This window comes from Heterocephalus glaber, unplaced genomic scaffold, assembly GCF_053883595.1.
Source record: "Heterocephalus glaber isolate CG9 unplaced genomic scaffold, H.glaber_assembly_v1.0 deba00001781, whole genome shotgun sequence".
NCBI classification, from domain to species: Eukaryota; Metazoa; Chordata; class Mammalia; order Rodentia; family Bathyergidae; genus Heterocephalus; species Heterocephalus glaber.
The window spans coordinates 11,212,648-11,232,274 of NW_028258467.1; the positions used below are offsets into that span (position 1 = coordinate 11,212,648).

General features: G+C 50.2%; 1 protein-coding gene across 10 annotated transcripts in view; it reads left to right on the top strand.

Moving 5' to 3' along the window:
- Positions 1-19,627, top strand: part of Ciita (class II major histocompatibility complex transactivator) — a 50,736-nt gene that overhangs the window by 837 nt on the left and 30,272 nt on the right. For 5 of the 10 annotated variants that reach the window (XM_087202913.1, XM_087202917.1, XM_087202916.1 and 2 more), the window contains exons 2-3: positions 3,388-3,591; positions 6,170-6,807. In XM_087202913.1, the coding sequence (XP_087059039.1) occupies positions 6,525-6,807 (283 nt within the window). In that variant the 5' untranslated portion in view covers positions 3,388-3,591; positions 6,170-6,524. The other 5 variants (XM_087202914.1, XM_087202915.1, XM_021244298.2 and 2 more) reach the window with 5 other exon arrangements.

A 19,627-nucleotide genomic window follows, 5' to 3' on the forward strand; every position in this document is an offset into this window, starting at 1 on the left:
GACTCATTAACATTCCAGAGCAGAGACAGTTAACTGCCCAGTGCTAGATAACAAACACTCAGAATGATGCTTTCTGGTTTTCCTTTCACTGAAGTTGATTTCTTTCTTAAAGGGACACTTGTACAGTACTGCTAGTCCCATATTTTCTCTTCTCAGAGGACCCTCATCTTGTTTGGCTTTTACTTCTGTTAACAAACCTTGGAAAGATTTCAGATTTAACTAGGAAGACTGTAAGTTCAATGAGAGCCAGAGTTGCCATCTTCTGTGTTTGCCATTCCCAGATCCCCTAGGATAAATCCCCTCTTGGGTTGGGCACTCTGTAAATGAATGAATTCACTGGATGCCCACCATGTGCTACGCCGCATGTGTGTGTTCTCTGCTAACAAATGTTGACAGCATTTCTCTAAAGAGGACGTGGAAGTGCTCAAGCTTGTCACAGTATATGGGGGATTCAAAGCCACACTTTATGCTTTCTTGCTTTCTCTCTCTTTGTCTCCCTAAATTGCTACATTGCTTGAACTTGTGATCCTCCTGCCTCACCCTCAGAATCCCATGCTCACAGACGTGCACCACCACGTGCAGCTCCCACAGTAGCTTCTTGGTTAGCGTGGACCAGGTGTTTATCAGTGTCACGCTGAGGCTTTTTTGAGACAAAGTCTTGCTATTTTCTTCAGGTTGGCCATGAACTTTCTGGGCTGGCCTCCAGCCTCCTCAGTGCTGGGATTACAGGCGTGCACCTCCACACCCTGCTTGCAGTTGGCTTATAATAATATTATAGTTGTTATAAGATACACTTATATTGACACACACATTCCACCAGGATAAAGAGTGTCTGCCCCAACATTACAAGGGTGCTCAGGTCAGGGCATACAACTCACTGCTCCCCAAGAAACCTGGGATGCTTGGTGGAAAGGAAGGCTTTATTCACAGCTAGCTCCAAAGGAGATAGGCGTCTTATGGCCTCAAATCTTCACCTCCCCATGTTCAGGTGTCCAACAGCTTTTATTACAAGGAAGGAGGAATACAATAAGACAGACTGGGAAATTCCCATGCTCCTTTTATCTCTGTGGTCATTCTCAGAAAGGAAACCGGACCTTGGCGATATTCCTTTCAGATGGGCTATGCTGGTGTTTATGACACAGGTGTTACTTTTCTGACAATTCATCTGAGCTGAGGAGAGGAGGGGGTGGCTGTTTGCTGTGCTCCCAGCAGAAGGAAGTTGCAGAGGCAGTTTCTCTCTAAAAGCAAAAATACTAATTTTGAAAGAGCCATTTTACCTCTCAGTAACACAAAGTACAGGCTCGATGCCAGGCAGGGTAACAGTTCCTCGGCTGTGATGGCATCAGCGTCAGCCTTGTGGTCCTTTGATGTCCCCCAGGAAGCAGACAAGACGTGCTCAGGGGGTCTTGGTTCTGCAAGGCAAAGGGGGAACGGGAATGGAGGAGAGCAGGTAGCCCTGGCCCCTGTGAAAAGAAGGGCAGGAGTAGTATCTATGGGTTGAACCTCAGGTTCCGTCCAGCTCTAGGAAGGCTCGACCTTGCACAATGGGAGGTCAGGGACACAGAAAGACACCATGAGCCCGGTGCCACTGACATCTCATTGCCCGCAGCTGCCTGGGAAACACCTGCCATCAATTTGCAAGCTGAGGAAGAACCTTAGGGCACCCATGGCTGGAGCTAGAAGCTGTGGGCCTGGCCTGCAGCGTGTGCTCTCAGGGAGCCAGGTGACACAGCTCCCAGCTGCCACAGCCTTGATAGCTTGCAAAGGACTCGCATCGCCCAGCTCTCCACAGTGGAGACTAAGCACACAAAACCATGTGCCTTGACAACAGACACTCTTTCCTTAAATCCTGGCAGTTATTAGCTGTGTGACCTTCTGCAGGATGACTGCTGTTTCTGAGCCTCAGGTTCCTATGATTCCCAAACTCCTTTTTCTTTTTTTTTCTTAAATTCTTTTATTAGTACATTTTAGGTATACAACACATTTACATTTCTCATTGGGAACTTGTGCCTTTAGATAATGCATCTTGGTTCTTATTTTTTCCCCATTCCTAGCCCTCCCTTCACCCCCTCCACCCTTCCCTATTTACAAAGACTTTATTTCCATTTTTTCCATTTCTCAGCATTTTTCCTTTCCCTTCTTTCCTTTCCCCTGCCCCTCCCACTATCCCTACCCCTTTGGACCTTCTCTTCCTATTTTGCATTATCGATTATTCATTCTAATCATTGGTACATTTTAGGTATACAATAGAATGACATTCATCATTGGAGATTTGCACCTTTACATAATCTCTCTTGGTTCTTATTTTTCACCCTTGCCCAGCCCTCCCTTCAACCCCTCCAGTCCTCCCTATTTACAAAGATTTTTGTTCCTATTTTTCCATTTTCTCATATTAATTCCATTCCCTTCTTTCCTTTCCCCTAGCCCTCTCACTTCCTTCCCCTTTGCCCCTTTTCTTCCTATTTCACATTACCTATTATACGCCAAACTCCTTTTCTAAGTGTCAAGCCCTTGTAGAGAACCAGTTGATCCTCTCTGCACCCAGGGAGAAACAAGTGGTATTTCCATAACTGGTCAAATGCCACGTCAACCAGCAATCCCAGCAACCCCCTGCCAATAATGTCAAGAGGAATCGCAGAGACACTCCATGGTTTTGGTTCCAAATCTCCTCCGTGTTCCATACATCATGATGATGATAAAGATCCCCACCACTCAGGTCTTTGTAGAGGCAGTGGAGTAGAGGTCAATGGGCCTAGGGCTGGCTGTGGGAGCCGGGGCCCACCATGACTGAGCCACTGTGAAGGGTGGGCGGTGAGGATAGAAGAGTGGGGAGAGGTGGAAATGCCAACGGCAGTGGGGCGGAGGTGACAGAGGTGGTAGAAGTGATGTGATGGTGACTGTGGAATTAGCAGTACGGATGCTGGCAGAGAGGTGATGCTAGTGACAATGACAGTGATAGAGAGTGAGATGGCAGTGACAAGCCTGACTCTGGCACCCCAACAGGCCAGGTCTCCTGAATGAACTTCTGGCTCACGTGAGCCACAGCAGGTCATGGCATCATTTGCAGATGACCTACGAGTCCCCACAGCCTCAACCTGGCTTCCAGAGTCACCAGCCAGGAGTGAGCTCCCTGTGCTGCAGGGGAAAACCTAGGAAGCAGAGGCAGCTGTTTACATACCTGAGCAGTGGCCAAGGTGACTCAGGCTGAGCCACAACTGCCCATTGCCCTGGGCTGTGGGCAGACACATGGCAGCCACAGGACAAGCCCAGCCATGCCTGTGTGCCCAGAGAGTGGGCTCCTGGCCCTCTCGAAGAAGCAGCCACTCTGGCAGGTGCTGCTGCTAGACTCTCGTCCTTCTCTAATCCCACAGCCTGTGTTCCTCCCAGGTCTTGCCCAGGTCCTGTGACCACACTTCGGGGCTGCTGCTGTACAGTGGGATGACTGGTGCCCACCTGGTTTGGTAGAGCAGAAAGCATCCAGCTCCCCATGTGCTCATTCAGGACTGCTGTATTACATCACTGCATCCTCCTCACTGATCTCCAAGGCAGCGGGCAGGAGCTGCAGAAGAGGCCACTGTCCCTGTCTCAAAGGTAGGTGATCTCCAGGAGCCCCTGAGCCCCGTAAGCCTCGCACTGGGGCCAGAGTGTGGAGACACTGCATGTGACAGCTGCAATGCCTCTTCTCAGTGGATCCCTCAGTGCCTCTTCCTCCCCACTTCCAGGCTCAGACCATACATCTGTCATCCTCGAGGTCCTTCGGGTACTGTGAATCAAGACCCAGACCTTGACTTGTGATAGAACCGTGACAATCAGCACTGAACCAGTGTTTCCCAGAGTGTGATTCCTGTACCACTCTGCTGGTAACCAGATGACTGGGGAGGAGGAGCTCAGCCATAGGCATTAAATAACCAGTTGCATAGCAGAAAGAGAGTCCCCTCTCCATTCTTTATTGTATCATCATCATCATCATCATCATCATCATCACCACCACATTAACTCCCACTATATGAAAAGGTCATTTTTGTAAAGACAGACAAATCTCAGCAATCTCATAACTTGACCTAAAGGGATATCTTAGACATACTAGAAGTTCCACAGAAGAAGAAATGAATAGGTACAAAACAGTGCGGTTCTGCTCAAATCCCCTGTGACTCCTTCCCCAGTATGCTTCACACTAGAATGTTCTCCTGGGCATAGCCTGTTGCTTTGATTTTGGCTGCTATTGTGAGAGTCCCCTTATTTCATTTTCAACAGTTTGTCTGTTATGTGCCTTGGTGAGATTTTCTTGAATTTACCCTGCTTACGTTTGCTGAGCTTCTCCAATCTGTATTCCTTTCAACAAATTTGAGGAGTTTTTAATAAACATTTCTTCAAATATTTTTCCACTTCATTATCTCTGCCCTCCTTCACTGATTCCATATATATGTATAAGTTGAATCTTCTAATATTGTCCAGCAGATCATTGAAGTTTGTTTTAAAAATAATTTTCTCTCTGTTCTTCAAATTGAATGTCTATTGCTTCACCTTAAAAGTTATCTTTCCTCTGTCTTTTCCATTTTGCTGTTAATTCCATCCAATAACTTAAAATTTCACATATTATCCATTTCATATTGGTGATTTCCATTGGATTATTCTAAAATTTTTTATGTTTTTATAAGCATATTTTCCTTTACACTTATTATGTCTTTTTTTTAATCCATGGCTATAATCACTGCTGGAAAAAAAATCTTCACTTTTTGGAAAAAGAAAAAAATCCTCAGTTCCAACATTTGTGTTGTTTTGGGGTCCATGTTCGCTGGTTTTCTTTCTCTCTTGAGAAGTGATCAACTTACTTCTTCAGCTGTCAAGTAATTTTGAATTGTATACTGGACATAATGAATGTGCCATAAACTCTGGATTCTGGTATAATCTAAACAGTGTTGATTATCTTTGTTTGCTAGTTTTAGTAGAGACATAATTTGGGTGGAATCAAATGCAAAGTCACCTGGCCTGCCTGGCTCCCACCATACTGGCTGGTAGACTGCAGCTCCAATCTCCACTCAGCTCCTACAGCTTAGATGAACTTCTTGCCATCTGTCCTGTGGATATACACATGCTGCAGGGTCAGCTGGACATTTGGGCAGTTTGTACACAAAATCTGGGACTACTCATCTCTCTCTCTCTCCTCGCTGGGATTTCAACCTCCACTTTCCAGCAATTATTTTTGCCCCCAATTCTGTCCTCTCATTATTTAAGACAGTAAAAGATTCTTTTTAAAAAAAAAAAATTACAACTGTAAAATATTCTTTTAAAAAATATTCAATTTTAGCTGGCTTGTGCAGCACCAGTTGGGATCTGCCTTCAGGTTAAACTTAGGAACTGAGGAATTCACCAGTGATTTCCCATTTTCTATATATAAATTCCTTTACAGTACCTGCCTGCTCTATCACTCACCCATGCCTTTGTGTAGTTATTTCCTATATTTCCCAGAGTTTGTAGTCATTGTCTGTAGTATAGTTGGTCTAAGAGGAGCTACTCAGCCATATTGGAGTTGAGAATCCTTTGTGTTGCAAATGGTACCATCTGAGAGATGGTGAAGTTGAGGCCAGGAGAGGAAACAAGGCCACAGTGTGTTTCAGAATGAGCATGGAGAGCAATCAGCTGTGATTTTAAAAACTGCATTGGGGATTTTTTTAGAATCCTAAAACAGACTGGCTCTTGTGCAAATGCTGTTTTATGCATTAGTAAATTGGTGATAATATCAGCAAACAATCAGTGTTCCTTAAGTGTTTACTAGGTCCTGTGCTGGGCCCTTAAAAGCATTTCTCAAGATGACTTGATGAAACTGGAGTCTTTTCTTGGGAGACTTGCAGAGGAGGAGATTGAGGTTTTTTGCAAAGTTAAATTCAAGTTGATAGATCCCTCTGCGTGATTAAACAACAATAACAGTGACTCCTATGTATTGAGCTAATTATCATGCTGCAGATAGCACACTCTCTGCTACCTCATCTAATCCTAACAACCCCATGAGGTCAGCACTGTTACTGTCACTCCACCTTTTCAGACAGACAAATGGAGACTTAAAAAGTCAGGTAACTTCCCAGAGGTCATATAATTAACAAGGGACGGACCCACACTTGAACTCAAGCAGATTAGCACCAAACCCATCTGCTTACCCTCTATGCTACAGAGCCTTCTTGCTGTGATCAAACACTGAGAAGACCTGTCACCTTATGGGTCACTTCCTCTTGGTACAGACTGGACTGGCTCAGACAGAATCCAGAAGGCTGCGGGCATCTCAGGCACAGGTATACAGGTGGTACCCCGCAAATGTCTGTGGGGTGTGAATCAGCCCATTTCTGCCCATTCATCAGGCACCCTAGCCTACAACACAAATGAGGAAATCTTCCTAGGAAGGAATAAGTGGCAACAAACTGCAGAAGTTCCCTTGTCCTGGTTTTCACTTCATCTTTTGGAAGATGTAGGCCGGGTGAGCAGAGATCCCGGGCTCAGGCCAGCCAGCCACTTTGCCTCCGAGCGCTGCCATGAATCACTTCCAGACCATCCTGGCCCAGGTGCGGGTGCTGCTCTCTGGTTGCCAGCCGAGGCAGGTGCAAGCCCTCCTGGACAGCCTGCTGGAGGAGGAGCTCCTGTCCAGGGAGTACCACTGCGCCCTGCTCCGTGAGCCCGATGGCGAGGCTCTGGCCAGGAAGATCTCGCTGACCCTGCTGGCGAAGGCGGACCTGGACTTGGCCTTTTTGGGCTGGGCTTGGAGCCAGCTTCAGGCCCCGAAGGTGGAGAGGGGCCCTGGCTGCAGGGACCACGGTGGTGAGTTGGCATCCCTCTGACTCCGGGGCACTGACTAGTGGGGACATCGCAAGGATTTTCCCTCCCCTCTGAAAGGGAAGTCAGTGGGCAGGAATCAGGGTGCCTGGCAAGCTGGCAGGAGCAAGGACCACTTCGAAGTTTCAGTCTGTGCGCCTGGGTGTGCTGGAGACATGGAACTGCCTCCCACCCTGTGCATATGAAACCTGCCCCGGGGCAGGTGGCCAAACACCCACCCTGGGGCCCCACCAACATGCCAGTAGCAGGGCCTGGGGCAGACAGATTAGCTCCTGCCTTCAACAGGCTCCCAGCCTGGAGGGGAAGACAGAGGCAGGCACAATCACTGTGGGTCAAAAGTAGAGAAATGAGGTGCCAAAGAAAGGGGGGCCAGATGAAGAGCTAGAGACAGAGGACATTGCGCTTGTGTGTGCATGGGTGTGTATGTACCCGCATTTGTGTGGATGTGTGTACATGCATTTGGGTGTATGTGTATTCGTGTGTGTACATGCATTTAGGTGTGCATGTACATGCTTCTCCACACGTGCACATCTATAAAGATGTGTGTGCAAATGCATTTGCATGTGTATGCATGTGCGTGTGTGTCTGCGTGACAGGTAGTCAGACAGAGAAAGAGATAAAGGAAGGGAGAGACAGACAGAGGCCAGGAGAAGAAAGGAAGAAGAGAAGGAGGAAGGAGAGATGTGTCTTAAACCAGGAAAACAGGCCTGCGCCCACTCCAAGGTTCCATCTAGGTTTTCCTTCTCGGGTAGAAGAGGTGCCAGTTTGATTGCAATGTGCTTTGTAAGGACATATGGCTGTCCTGTCTTCACAGGGAGTCTCTGCTTTTCTGATTTCAGGATTTAGGGGCATAAATTCCAGCCCCTGTGGTCCTATTATGGCTTTGGAGTGACTTGGAAACCTGAGATACTGACAGTGACTGACAGCTACTGAGGGCTTACTGTGCACAGGCACAGTCCAGCTCAATCTAGCACCCATTACCCAATTCTGCCTTCCACTCTGAGCCCTTTGAGAATCTGGATTCTCACCCAATGTGGAAAAAGAAAGCAGAAGCTGGGTGTGGTTGTGCCTCCCTGTAATCCCAGCACTCTGGGAGGCTGAGGCAGAAGGGTCATACATTTGAGCCCAGCCTGGGCAATTTATCAACTTAGTGAGACTCTGTCTCAAAATAAAAAAGGGCTGGGGATGTAGCTCAGTGTGAAGGGCCTGGGTGTAATCCCCAGTAGAAGGAGGAAGGAAGGGAGGGAGCGAGGGAGGGAATAGAATGGGAACTGGGAAGAAAAAGAAAGGACAAGACAGGAAAGAGGAAAAGCAGAGACTGCCCAGAAGGTCTGGGTGGGAAGCCATGAGCGCTGGACTGGAGAACAGGCAAGCTTTGGTCTCCCCCGTGAGAGGTCAGATGTCTTCCGAGGGCCATCCCTGAAGCACCTGAAGCTCTCCAAATCCATTGCCACACCCAGGTTTTTTGTCATGGGGTTTGTATTTACGGGCTTGGTGCTAGTGCTTTCCATCACCCAGGTGGTTTCCATCCATTTGTGGGACACACCTTTCCCTCTGTCCATCCTAATAGACCAGGAGAGGGGAGTGGCACCCTACACCAAATCACGCCTCACTTCTCAGCAGTGTGAGCGGCCTGTGCGCCAACCTGGGAGAAGCCAGAGCCTCCCAGACACACCTCCTTCCCCGCCTGCTGCCAGCACCTCAGCCCTCCCTCCCCCTCCTCCTGAGAGTGCTGGTTCCTGTTATTTAGCTGTTTCCTCCCCGGGGATGTAATATTTTTATTTCGGGTCTCATGTGACTTCAGAAAGTGGAACTGCGCTTGAGGTGTGTGGTCCTCAGGGGCCTGGGAGGTGGCAGGACATGTGGCCTTCTCTGCCTCTCCCCTTCCTGCCTGCAGGCTGCTCCCCTCCAGGCCGGCAAGGCCGGTCCCCTCCCCACCTCCCAGCAGGCTGGTGCAAGGTGGGAGAGGGTGTGGAGCAGCCCTTGGAGAGAAGCAGAACAGGGAAGGAGAAATGGTGGCTTGGAAATAAAGGGCATTGACTTCAGGTTCAGTGGGAGGGGATGTTCCGAAAAGGAAATCAACGGAGTGGGATTTTTGTAACCCCTCCCCCCAGCACCCTCCACTGCGCTAAACTCTGCACTGGCTCCCCCTGTCACTCGGAGGAAAAGCTAAACCTGGACAATACCCCAAAAGGTCCTTCACAGTCTGCCCTCTTCAGCTCTCTGCCCTCATCCCCTGCTTCTTTCAGTACCCACCTTATTTCTCATACACCTGGCAAACTCTGCCTCGGGACCTTTGCATGTGCTCTTCCCACCTCCAGAGCACTCTTCTTCAGGTATCCTCTTGGCCAACCCTAACATCCTTCAACTCTTGCTTCAGATGTCACTTTATCAATGAGGCCTACCCTGGCCATGCACCCACTCTCCGAGTCTCCTCCCCGGGATTGACTTCTTTTTCACCTTCCATGTACATCTATTTTTTTGTGTGTTGTTTGTTGTCTGATTCTCGCACTGAAGAATAAGGTCCACATGGCCATAAATCTATAATTTAATCACAATGCATCTCAAATGCCTAGCACAGTGCCTGAGCACATAATAGTTGTACCAGGTGATGCGTTTGTTTGATGGTGAATGGGTGGGTGGGTGGATAGGTCACATGGTACCATTATTCCCATTTTACCCATGAATAAACTGAGGCCTGGGGAAGTTAAGTAATTTGCCTCAGGACATGGCCTAGGGAAGAGGATGACTGGGTCTCATGAGTTCAGCTCTATTACAGCAGTTTCTGCTTGGCTTCCTCTGCTAGACAACCCAAGAGGATACGGCAAACTCAGGCAAACGGGCCGAGGATCTCTGGGCGGAACTTCCCTGCTCATTCGGAAGGTGCCTCAGATGCCCATATCTTAGCTGGGACCATGCACAAAGCCCACCTCTGGGATGGGCACTCACACTGGTGAGGACTGGACTCCAGGTTCTCATGCTGAGAACTCAAAGGATTCGAGGGGAAATCGAAGCAGTTGGCCCTAGGTGACTTCATCCCAAGGGCAATTAGGAGCCAGGGAAGGGACCGCTAGGGTGGGGTGATGAAAAAGAACCAGGCTGGGCGCTGGCAGCTCTGGGTCTGAGCTCCTGCTCTGCTACTTCCAAACAGTGTGACCTTGGCTCCACGACTGGACCACTCACTCGGAACCCGAGTTTCTCTGAAGTGTGCGTGTCAGAAATCTCTCAGAGCTACCATGAGGGCTAAATAGCTGGGTAGCTGGGGACCTGATGAGAACAGTAAAGAGCATTCAACAGGAGAAATCAGCCAGGGCCCGAGGAGCTGAGAGAACAACCATTTCTGTAGTCTTGGCGGGGCCCCATGAAATGGCAGGGTGGTGTGCTCGGTGCTCTGCATGTCTAAGAACAAGTGAGTGTCCTCCCCAGCTTGGTGCTTGAGCAAGCACCCAGCTCTTTAGACAGCCTGAGTGCCAGCCCCGGCTCCCATGGGGCACAGGTCTGACTTTAAGTGCTTCCCAGGACCCCTCTGGGCCTCGGTTTTCCCACCATAAAGTGGAGGCGACAGTCACCCTCAGAGTTGCTGTCCTGAGGGTCTGAGACATTATCCTACGTGAGTCAGGTACATTCCCAGCAACAGGAAGCTGGTCTGACTCAGCAGCTGGGGCCACCACAAGCCCGTGTGAACAGAAGGCGAGGGAGCCCAGTTAGCCGTGGGTATTGCCCACTTCCTCAGGGCTGCAGCACCCTGCATTTTATGGTTGTCTTTGGCTCCGCTGTGCTGTTTTGTTGCTCTGTGTTTCATTACGTGGACTATATTCAAAGAACCAAAGAACAAAATCTCTGCCTAGGATGTCGCCTGATTTATTGGAGAGGGAGGGACACGGCGCAGCCTTCTCGGCCTTCTCCCCCAGCTTCCTTCTGCATTTGGGCTTTGGGATGCAGGAAACCAGAGCTGGGCGGACTGTGGAGGACAGAGACTGTGCCCCTTCCAGCCCCCTTCCCCCAGAGCCAGCCCTGTGCTCGGCCTGGGGATCCCTTTGCTCCCTGGATGAGGTGGAGTGCAAGGGGTACCCTTGCCCATGCCCCAGGGGTCAGCTCCCAGCAGTCAGCCCTGTTGAACCCCGAGAGCCACAGAGGGAGCCTCCCGTGGGATTTCCTGGCCAGATGGGGCCGCTTGTCTGGAGCCTGCAGCCCGGTGCTGACCCAGCCAGGGATGATTTCTGTTTCCTGCTCCCGGGAGCACAGGCTCACCTGTGTCACCAGCCACCTGCCTGTGACTGACCTGTCCGCCCTTCAGCTTTCCTGGACCCCTCACCCACCACCTCCTTACAACTGCTGTCTCTTTATATACTCAGCCACTCTTCTCCACTTACCAATTTATCCTGTTTCTACTTAATCAGGATGATCAAAAGATAAGGTGACTATTTAAATTTTAAAAAATTTTATTGCCGTAAAAACCACGTTGCTATTGATCTCCCTCATAATACTCCTCGATTCAAACACACCTGTGCTATTGTGCTTACCACTCTCTGAAGCAGCTCTGGAAGTCCTCTTCTGTGAGTATCTTTAGTTGCACTATTGTAGCAACCCCGGGTCTCAGGTTCCTGTTTGGGATGCCAACTGTAGGTGACCTTGGGTCCCAAGCCCTAAATTTGGGCTCCACCTGTTCCCACTCTCCCATCCCCGGCCTTCCTCAGGGACCTACACTGGTTACTTTGTTCCTCCCTGACCTGGGGGAAAGGAGGATGAATGACAAAAAGACACAGAGTCAGCCTAATGTGCAGCCAGAGGAGACCTGAGCCTTTGGCCACCTCGCTTTTATTCACCCAAACACGGGCACAAGCAGTGAAGGTAACACAAGGTTTGTCTGCTTTCCAATAGCCACTAGTACATGTTCTGGTAAACAACTCAACCTCAGCTGCCTTAACTTTTCCCTAATGTGCGGTCATCCCTTAGTGCGGCCTTTCTCCTTTGTGCTCACAGAGGAGGCCAGTTGGGCCTTAATTCTCCTCTGGTCCTCAACACACTGTTGCAGCTGCCTCAGTGCCCTGAATCTATTGAAAATGTTGATCCTTCTGGTCATTTTGACTTTGGCAAGAGCCAGAAATCGCATGGTGCCAGGTCTGGTGCCTAAGATGGATAAGGATACACTGTAACATTTTTATTTCACAGAGTTGGCATAAACATTTTGAATCAATTCACAACATCAAGGCAGGCACTAAAATGCACTCGCAAAAGAGGACTTCCAGTGACAAGAACAATGGGATAAGTGTATTTGAAGCAAGGGTGTCTATTTTGAAAGGGATTCATGGCAGTGTGGCAATGTGTCTTTTATCGTAATAATTTTTTTGTTTGTTTTTTTGAGAAAGGGTCTCACTATGTAACCCAGGCAGGCCTGGAACTCGTGGTGATCCTCCTGCCTCAGCCTTCTGAGAGCTGGGATTACAGGCCTACACCACCATGCTGGTCTGCAATAATTTTTTTAAATTTTTGGTACTGGGGATAGAACTTGGGTCCTTACGCTTGGGAGGCAGGGAGCAAAACCACTGAGCTAGATCCCTGGCTAAATTTTTAATTTAAATGTTCACTATATAGTATTTCTATCACTGCACACACACACTCTCACTCTTATTTACCTGCCTTCCCATCAACTAATCTACTTGCATATCTTCCAAGAGGCCTAAATTCTCCCATACCTTCTTGTCTACCTAAGTTGTATACATGCCAGTTTTTTTCTACTTACCTACCTCTATTTACCCATTTCTTTTCCTTTCCTTCTCTCTTCCTCCCTTTTCACCTCCTTAGTCATTTATTAGTTCCTGCTGTGGTGGTCACCAAAATGCATGTGACAAGGCACTTGTTGGGAGAGAATCTTCATGCATTTGGAATGTAAACTGCCTTTATTCAAATCCCCAATTCCATCCATCCACTCAGACAATCTTGGAGTGGTGCAATTTTTAAATGTTCGGTTCTGTGTTAGGCACTGGGGTGAGTGCAAGAAAATAAAAGACCTTGTCTTAGACATTAATGGTTTCATGATCAGGAGGAGAGATAGCAGAGGTGACCTGATACTTAAGAGATAGGACATTGACAATTTATTGTCAAATAACCTGGCAACAAATTTCGTGAAAATAAAGCAGACGGGAATTATTAGCTGGAAGGGTGATGAAGGAGGGAACTTGAGCCTCGAAGATGACGAGGATGTAGGCCCTAAAGAGGAGGGAGGAGGGCTGCCGAGGGGAGCACGCATGACACAGGGTGGCAGCCGTGCCAGTCGCATGGAATGCTGTTCTCTGCTTGGAAGATCCGCTTCCTCCCCTCCTCTCTCTGGGACTTGGCAGAGGACCTCAGACTGGCAACTTAACAATGCTTCTGCCTCTTGTGAGTGGGCTCCGTCATGTTAGATCCTGTCTTGAGACAGAGAAAATTCAGGGTCAAGGTTGGCTCCAACAGCACGGAGAGGGCCACTCAGTCAGGAGAGGCCTGAGCTCATGAGAGTGGTTAACACAGCTGGTGAATCTAAGATGAACATGAGCAAGAATATAGCCAGATGCGTGGTGGGGGGCAGTACTAGGGCCTTTGCACTAAGCTACACTGCCAGCCCTTATTCAGTTTTTATTTTTGAGACAGTGTCTTTCTAAGTGGATAAGTTGTCCAAGCTGGGCTTGAGCTGGCCATCCTCCTGCATCAGCCTCCCAGAGTGCTGGGATTACAGGAGTGTGCCACCATGCCTGGCTCAGATAGATGCTCTAGCATAGAGAAGCCCAGGGTCAGCTTGGCTTCTCCTCCTGCTCCTTGCCCACATTCACTCTGTCACAGAAGGTTACCATTTGACTTCTGAGCCATTCTGTCGCCTTTCTTGCCATCTCTCCAACTGCTGCTGAGATTCAGAGCCCCTCAGCTCCTGGCTGAGTATCACAACCGTGCACTTCTAGTCTCTGCCTGGCTGCTCCATGTGGCAGTGTGCAGGCTCTGCCACCAGCTCAACATACAGGCTGGCATCCTCCCTGCCTTGCTCAGAAACTTCTGCATGGGCACAGGCAGCATTTGGAGCTTGTGGCTTGTGGGCCTAGAGGGGTCAGTCCAGGTAGCAGGTGGCTGCTGTTGTCTAAGTAGGAGATGATGCGGGGTTCCCAGAAGGTGTCCCCAGCCTAGATGACTCTGTGCCCTGACACAAAGCAGCTGGGACCATGAGTTTGGGAGCAGGTGGGGGCGTCAGAGGAGGGGACTCTTGTATGTGATCCCAAGACAGCAGAGCATCCAGGGATGCCTCTCCCTTGGCATGGGGTCATGGGAGAATGAGAGTTGGGATTTCAAACATTCGTTGTGTCTGTTTTTAGTTTTTAGTTTTGTTTTATTTTTTCCAACCACAGGCCTTGTTTCAAACTGACTCAGCATTTCTCATTTGTCCTCCTTGTGGGACTTTTTCTTTTTTTTTTTAAGACAGGGTCTCACTGTGTGGTTCAGGGTGCCCTTGAACTCCTATGTAGCCTAGGCTGGCCTCGAACTCAGTGATCCTCCTGCCTCAGCCTCCTAAGTGCTGGAATTACAGGCCTGCACCACCATGCCTGGCTCTTGTGGGACTTCTAAAAAGCAATAGCTGCTTTAAAATGATTGCCGTACAAAGGCAGGTATCATCCTCATGTCATACATGGGAAGTGAGGGGTCCCAGGTCACACACCTGCTAGTGACAGCTGGCTCTCAGTCTGCCTGTCCAGGGCTCTTTCAGTAACCATGCACCAGCCATAAGTCAGTTCCCCAAACTTCATTCATTTCAATACCACCACTTTCATAACTTGTGCTCTTTCTGCTGTCCGCCTACACTATTATTTACTTGACGTTTTTTTTTTTTCAAACTACTCATATCTGTCTCACATTTTTAAAGGAGCTTTATGTCTAACCATAAAGTGGGGGAAGTGCCCCAAATAGCAGATGATTATTAAACAAAAAGGTAGAGCAATGTCAAGTCGATTCTAGCCAGACCCTTGAAGAGGAGAGGTGTTAACCCCTTAGAAGGGGTGTTAACATAGATTAGCCCCAAACCAAAATTTGGTCTTTTATAACCAAAGAGAGTGAGCAGAAACTTGAAAGATACTTTCTGTCCACTGGAGTCAGTATCATTTAGCACCACGTCTGTTACCCCAAACTAGCTGGCTGTAGGGGTCTCATATTTGGGTCAGCCCCTTGTGTATGTGTATATATAATATATATAGTTGTATATACTAGGGACTGAACCCAGGGCCTTTGCACTGAATTAGATCCCCAGCACTTGCCCTTTTAAAACATTTTCTGAGTCAGGGTCTCAACTAAGTCACTAAGGTGCCCAGGCTGGTCTCAAACTTGCAGTCCTCTTGCCTCAGCCTCCCAGAATGCTAGGGCTACAGGCATGGGCCATCACACTCAGCTTGAGTACAATTTTTTATTTTGTTTTGTTTAAACTAGGGTCTTCCTATGTAGTCCAGGCTGGCCTCAACCCCACGATCCTCCTTCCTCAGCTTCCTATGTGCACCTATTACAGATGTGTGCCACCACACCTGGTTCAGTCCAATGACTTGGAATGAAAATGATGGGTGCAGCACTCCTGACCTCCAGGAAATCTGGCATGGCAGTGTCGGCAGGGGGGAGCAGAGTCCAGAAGCCTGTTGAACCCCAACAGAAGCTGTTTGTCTTGAGACACGTGTGGGGCTCAGATACAGTCCCATCCTGCAGAGGACAGCGGCTATGACAGTTGGCTCCATCTTTGTTTTTGAGCATCAGAGTGAAGCTCCCTCCCAGCAGACAACTGGCAACTGTCTGTGGTCACCCCATTTGGTCTACAATAAGGAACTGAAATTAACATGAGAGGCATGGGGAAGCTGTAAGGGAGTGTGGGCAAATTAGAAGGTATTTAGGCACAGGAAACCTGACAGCTTTTCTGCTAGTCTCCTGCTCGCTTCCTTTGCAAGTGCACTAGCTTGGTGGGCTCCCCGCTGCTGTAGGCAGAGGCTGGGGATGAGACCGCCTGATTCTGCTCCGGGCATTTGAAGACATCCATGAGGAGGCTGAAGGCACTAGCTGGGGCTGCCGGACTCCAGCCACTGCTGCCTTGCCCTGCTTCCCACACCATGCACTGCCCGGCTCCACATCCTTCAGGGTCCTACCTGCCAGATCCCCAAGGTAAAAAGGCGGTGGGGAGGAAGTGCTGCTGGGAATGCATCTTCATTTGGAATGAGGTTTCGGTTGATTCCACCACGGCCAGATAAAAGGAGGCACTGCTTTGAAATGGGGGTGAGGGTGGAAAGAGGGGTCCATGTCCTGCTGGAAGCCAGTGTCTGTTTCCTTCCAGTTGAGGGACTTGGGATCGGCCAGGCACCTGGGATGGGACAGGGCTTCCCAGCCCATAGCCTTGCAGGGGGTGTGTCCTAGGCTGGGCCGCCAAGGCCAGCCGTCTTCTTACTGCCAGGTCTATCTTTAGTAAGCACTGAAGGGTGCCTGTGGAGGAGGAGGTCAGACCTGCTAGACTCTACTCTGTTTCTGGGGAAGCAGGAAAAGCAAAACTGGAGTCAGCCCTGTAGTGGTGCAACACCTGGAAGATGCTGCCCTCTCCCCAGTTTCCACCCAGTGTTGAGAACTGAGGGTCAAGGGACAGATGGAGGGAGAGGGGAGAGCACAGACATCTGGCACCAGCTCTCTGAAGGTGGCACAGCAGGCTTGACACACCGCTGCTCTGTGGCTGAGGGCGTGTGGTGTGTGCCTGTGCAGTCACTAATGTTCTCTGAGTCTCAGTTTTCCTTGGCTGTAAAATGGACAAAGGGGGAAGCCTAGATGAAGGGGTAACACCAGGGATCCAAGGGTCTAGCCTAGGACCCGGGACCTTGTAGGACCTAAGTATCAACAGAGAAGAAGCCCAATATTATTGGAGTTGCTGTAGCATGGTGGAAAGGAGTGGGGCCCCTTTTCTCAGACTCCCCAGAAATGTGTGAGGCCAGAGGTGGGCGAACAGTTCCTCTGCTCTGTCCGATGCCGCTAGAGGCTCTTGGGGCAGTTGTTTGAGGAGGAAAGAGAGGCTGGAAGCCCCCTAGACCCACTCCTCCGATTCCAGATGAGGAAGTCCAAGCCTGGGAAGGGGAAGTGACCTCTCCAAGGTCTCATGACCTAGTAGAGTAGGGTCTAAACTTTCTGGAGGAGGAGGAACAGGATTTCTGTCACCAGGGGCGTGGTGATGGGAACACAGGGTCACCAAAGCTGGATCCCTCCTGCAGGAGTTTCTTCCTCCCTAGGGCACGGGAGGTGGGGATGGAGGGCCGCCTTGCTCAGCTAGTGGGTCTCAGGTCCATCTGCATCAAGGAGCAGTTCGCCACCTTCATGGTTGGGCTGAGCTGGAGAGAAACAGAGGCCCACCCAGGGGTGCCGATGAACTTCCTGCCCTAGAGCACGCTTGCTCCTGACCTGGGCTCCAAGCAGGCGCTGGCCATTGTGAGGAGCTGGCTGGAGGCTGGACCTGTGGGGAGCCCCGGCAAGGCCGAGTAGTTCCGGAGAGTGAGAATGCTTCCGAGAGAGCACCCGGTGGGCGCAGCAGGGGACGCGTGGGTGACTGCTTGCTCCCCAGTTTGGCTCAAGTCCAGTGGTGCAGAGAGAAAGTGAAAGGGAAAAAGAGCGTCTGCCCCTGGGGAGGTGGGGTGACCAGGCAGCAGATCCGCCCCAAGCTCACCACAGCCCCAGACCTGGCGGGAGGGAGAGGCCATCGGTGGTGTGCAGGAGCCCGGGGAACCGGTAGGTGACTAAGGTCCCCTGTGGAATCCCCAAAGCTGGGTTGGGAATGGAAGCTCCTCCGAGGCAGGCCGGCAGCTGCTTGCCGGAGTTCACACGGCAAGGCAGAGAGGAGGGGAGAGGGAAGGTTCAGAAGGCAGGCTCGGGACTCCTCGGATGCTAAACCGACTCCACTCAGCAATCGAGAGTGGAGAACCCGAGCCCCGCTGCTGTGCCCAGAGCTCCGGCCGAGCTGCGCGGAAAGTCTTCGGACAGGCTGAGACAGCGCCTGGCTCACCGGAGGAAACGCGCTCATCTTGGCGAGCGCTCAGCAGTCTCAGTGCGTCCAGCAGCGCGGAGAGGCGCGCATGAGGCGCGGGCAGGGCAATGGGACCTTGGACCAGGGCCACTTCGCTGAGCCTGTTTGTTACGGATCATGCTGCCTCCCTGACGCTACCTGCGCTCCTGGTAGGCTCCCTAGTCGGGGATGGTGATAGGGGGCAGACCCTGTAGTCAGAGGACAGGAGATGCCCACTTGTTCTACCGTCCATTGGGGGAGGGGGCTTCTCCGGACCACTTACACAGGCCTTGCACTGGGACCAGAGTTGGGTCCTTTAAGGAGAGACACTAAGGGTTGCGAAGCGGGAGTTATGGTTCTCCTAGAGGTCCCAGAAAGCATTAGAGCCGCGGTGCCTAGCTTTGTCTGGTATCCCTAAAAGCCCCAGTCCTCCAGAGTCCCACAGCCTCTCTCCACCCCAGATGATTCTGGAGAGGAGGCACAAGCCTAGGAGTGCGAGGTGCCCTCACCACCGTCCAGAGTCAGAGTCAGGAATTCCCAGCGTTGGCAGGAAACCTTCCATTCATGCCCTTTCCTTCCAATAAATAAATACTTCTCCCCATCCAGATTGAGGAAATTGGCACTTCCTGCTGTTGGGCCTAATGGAGCCGAACAGGGAGGGCAGCCAAAATAAGTCACTTTACAAACCCCAGGTGGCTTCAGGTGAGGAGCTGGTCTCCGGGAAGCTCAGCACATGGGTTGGAAGGGTCCTCAGAGCTGGCTGAGCCAGGGATCCCATCATCCCGCACGTGGGAATCACCTGGGGGACCCTTTCCAGTGGGCTAGACCTTCCGTGGGGCTTGGAACCTGCAGGTGCAGCTACCAATTCCAAGCGATTTTTGCATCTTCCCCTGAGGACCACTGATGTGCTCCAACCCCTTTACTCGCCTCTGATCCCGGGGAAACTGAGTCCTGTTTTGTTTCCTTTTGCCAAAGGCCATTTAGCGAGCAGTAGACAGAGTCAGAATTTGAACCCAGGTCTCCTGGGAGCCCAGTCTGGTGCCTCCACCAGTGAGTGTGAGCATCGACAAATGCAGGCCTCCTGGGCAGACACAGGGAGACTTATTCACACAGCAGAGTGGTCTGATGGGCCAGGGGACCACAGGTCTCCAGAGAACAGCACCTTGTGAGAGGCAGAGTCTAGAAATTTACAAGAGGATGTGATGCTAAGGTCCTGGGTGTTCGGGCAGTTGGGGAAGAGAGCTGAGCAGGGGCAATGTCTAGGCTTGGTTCTCTGATTTGCTTTCCATCACCCTCATCTGCGAAATGGGTAAAATAGGACAGCTTTCTAGACCCGCGCAGAAGCACTTTGGAAGATGACCAGAGAATCCGCATGTGCTGGCAAAAACTATGATTCTAGTGAGGTTGTTTAGAAAGTGCTCAGAGGAAACCGTGGGCAGAAGGGAGTTTTCCAGAGACTGGGGCATAAACGTGAGCTCTGGGTCCACAGAGAGGCATTAATTAACTCTGGCTCTCAGGGAGGAAACAGATACTTTTCAGATCCTGTCTGTTTTCTTACCCAGAAGACAAAGTGTCTAATTTTGTGGTTCTACTGTCTTTCACAGGATGTTAGTGTTAATAGTTCTCTCTCTCTCTCTCTCTTTTCATTCTTTCTTTTGTATTGGGGATTGAACACAAAGCCTTCCCACTGACCTATATCTCCAGCCCTTTATTAATTTTTTTTAAATTTTGGGATAGAGTGTACTAAACTGCCCTGACTGGACTTGATTTGCAACCCTC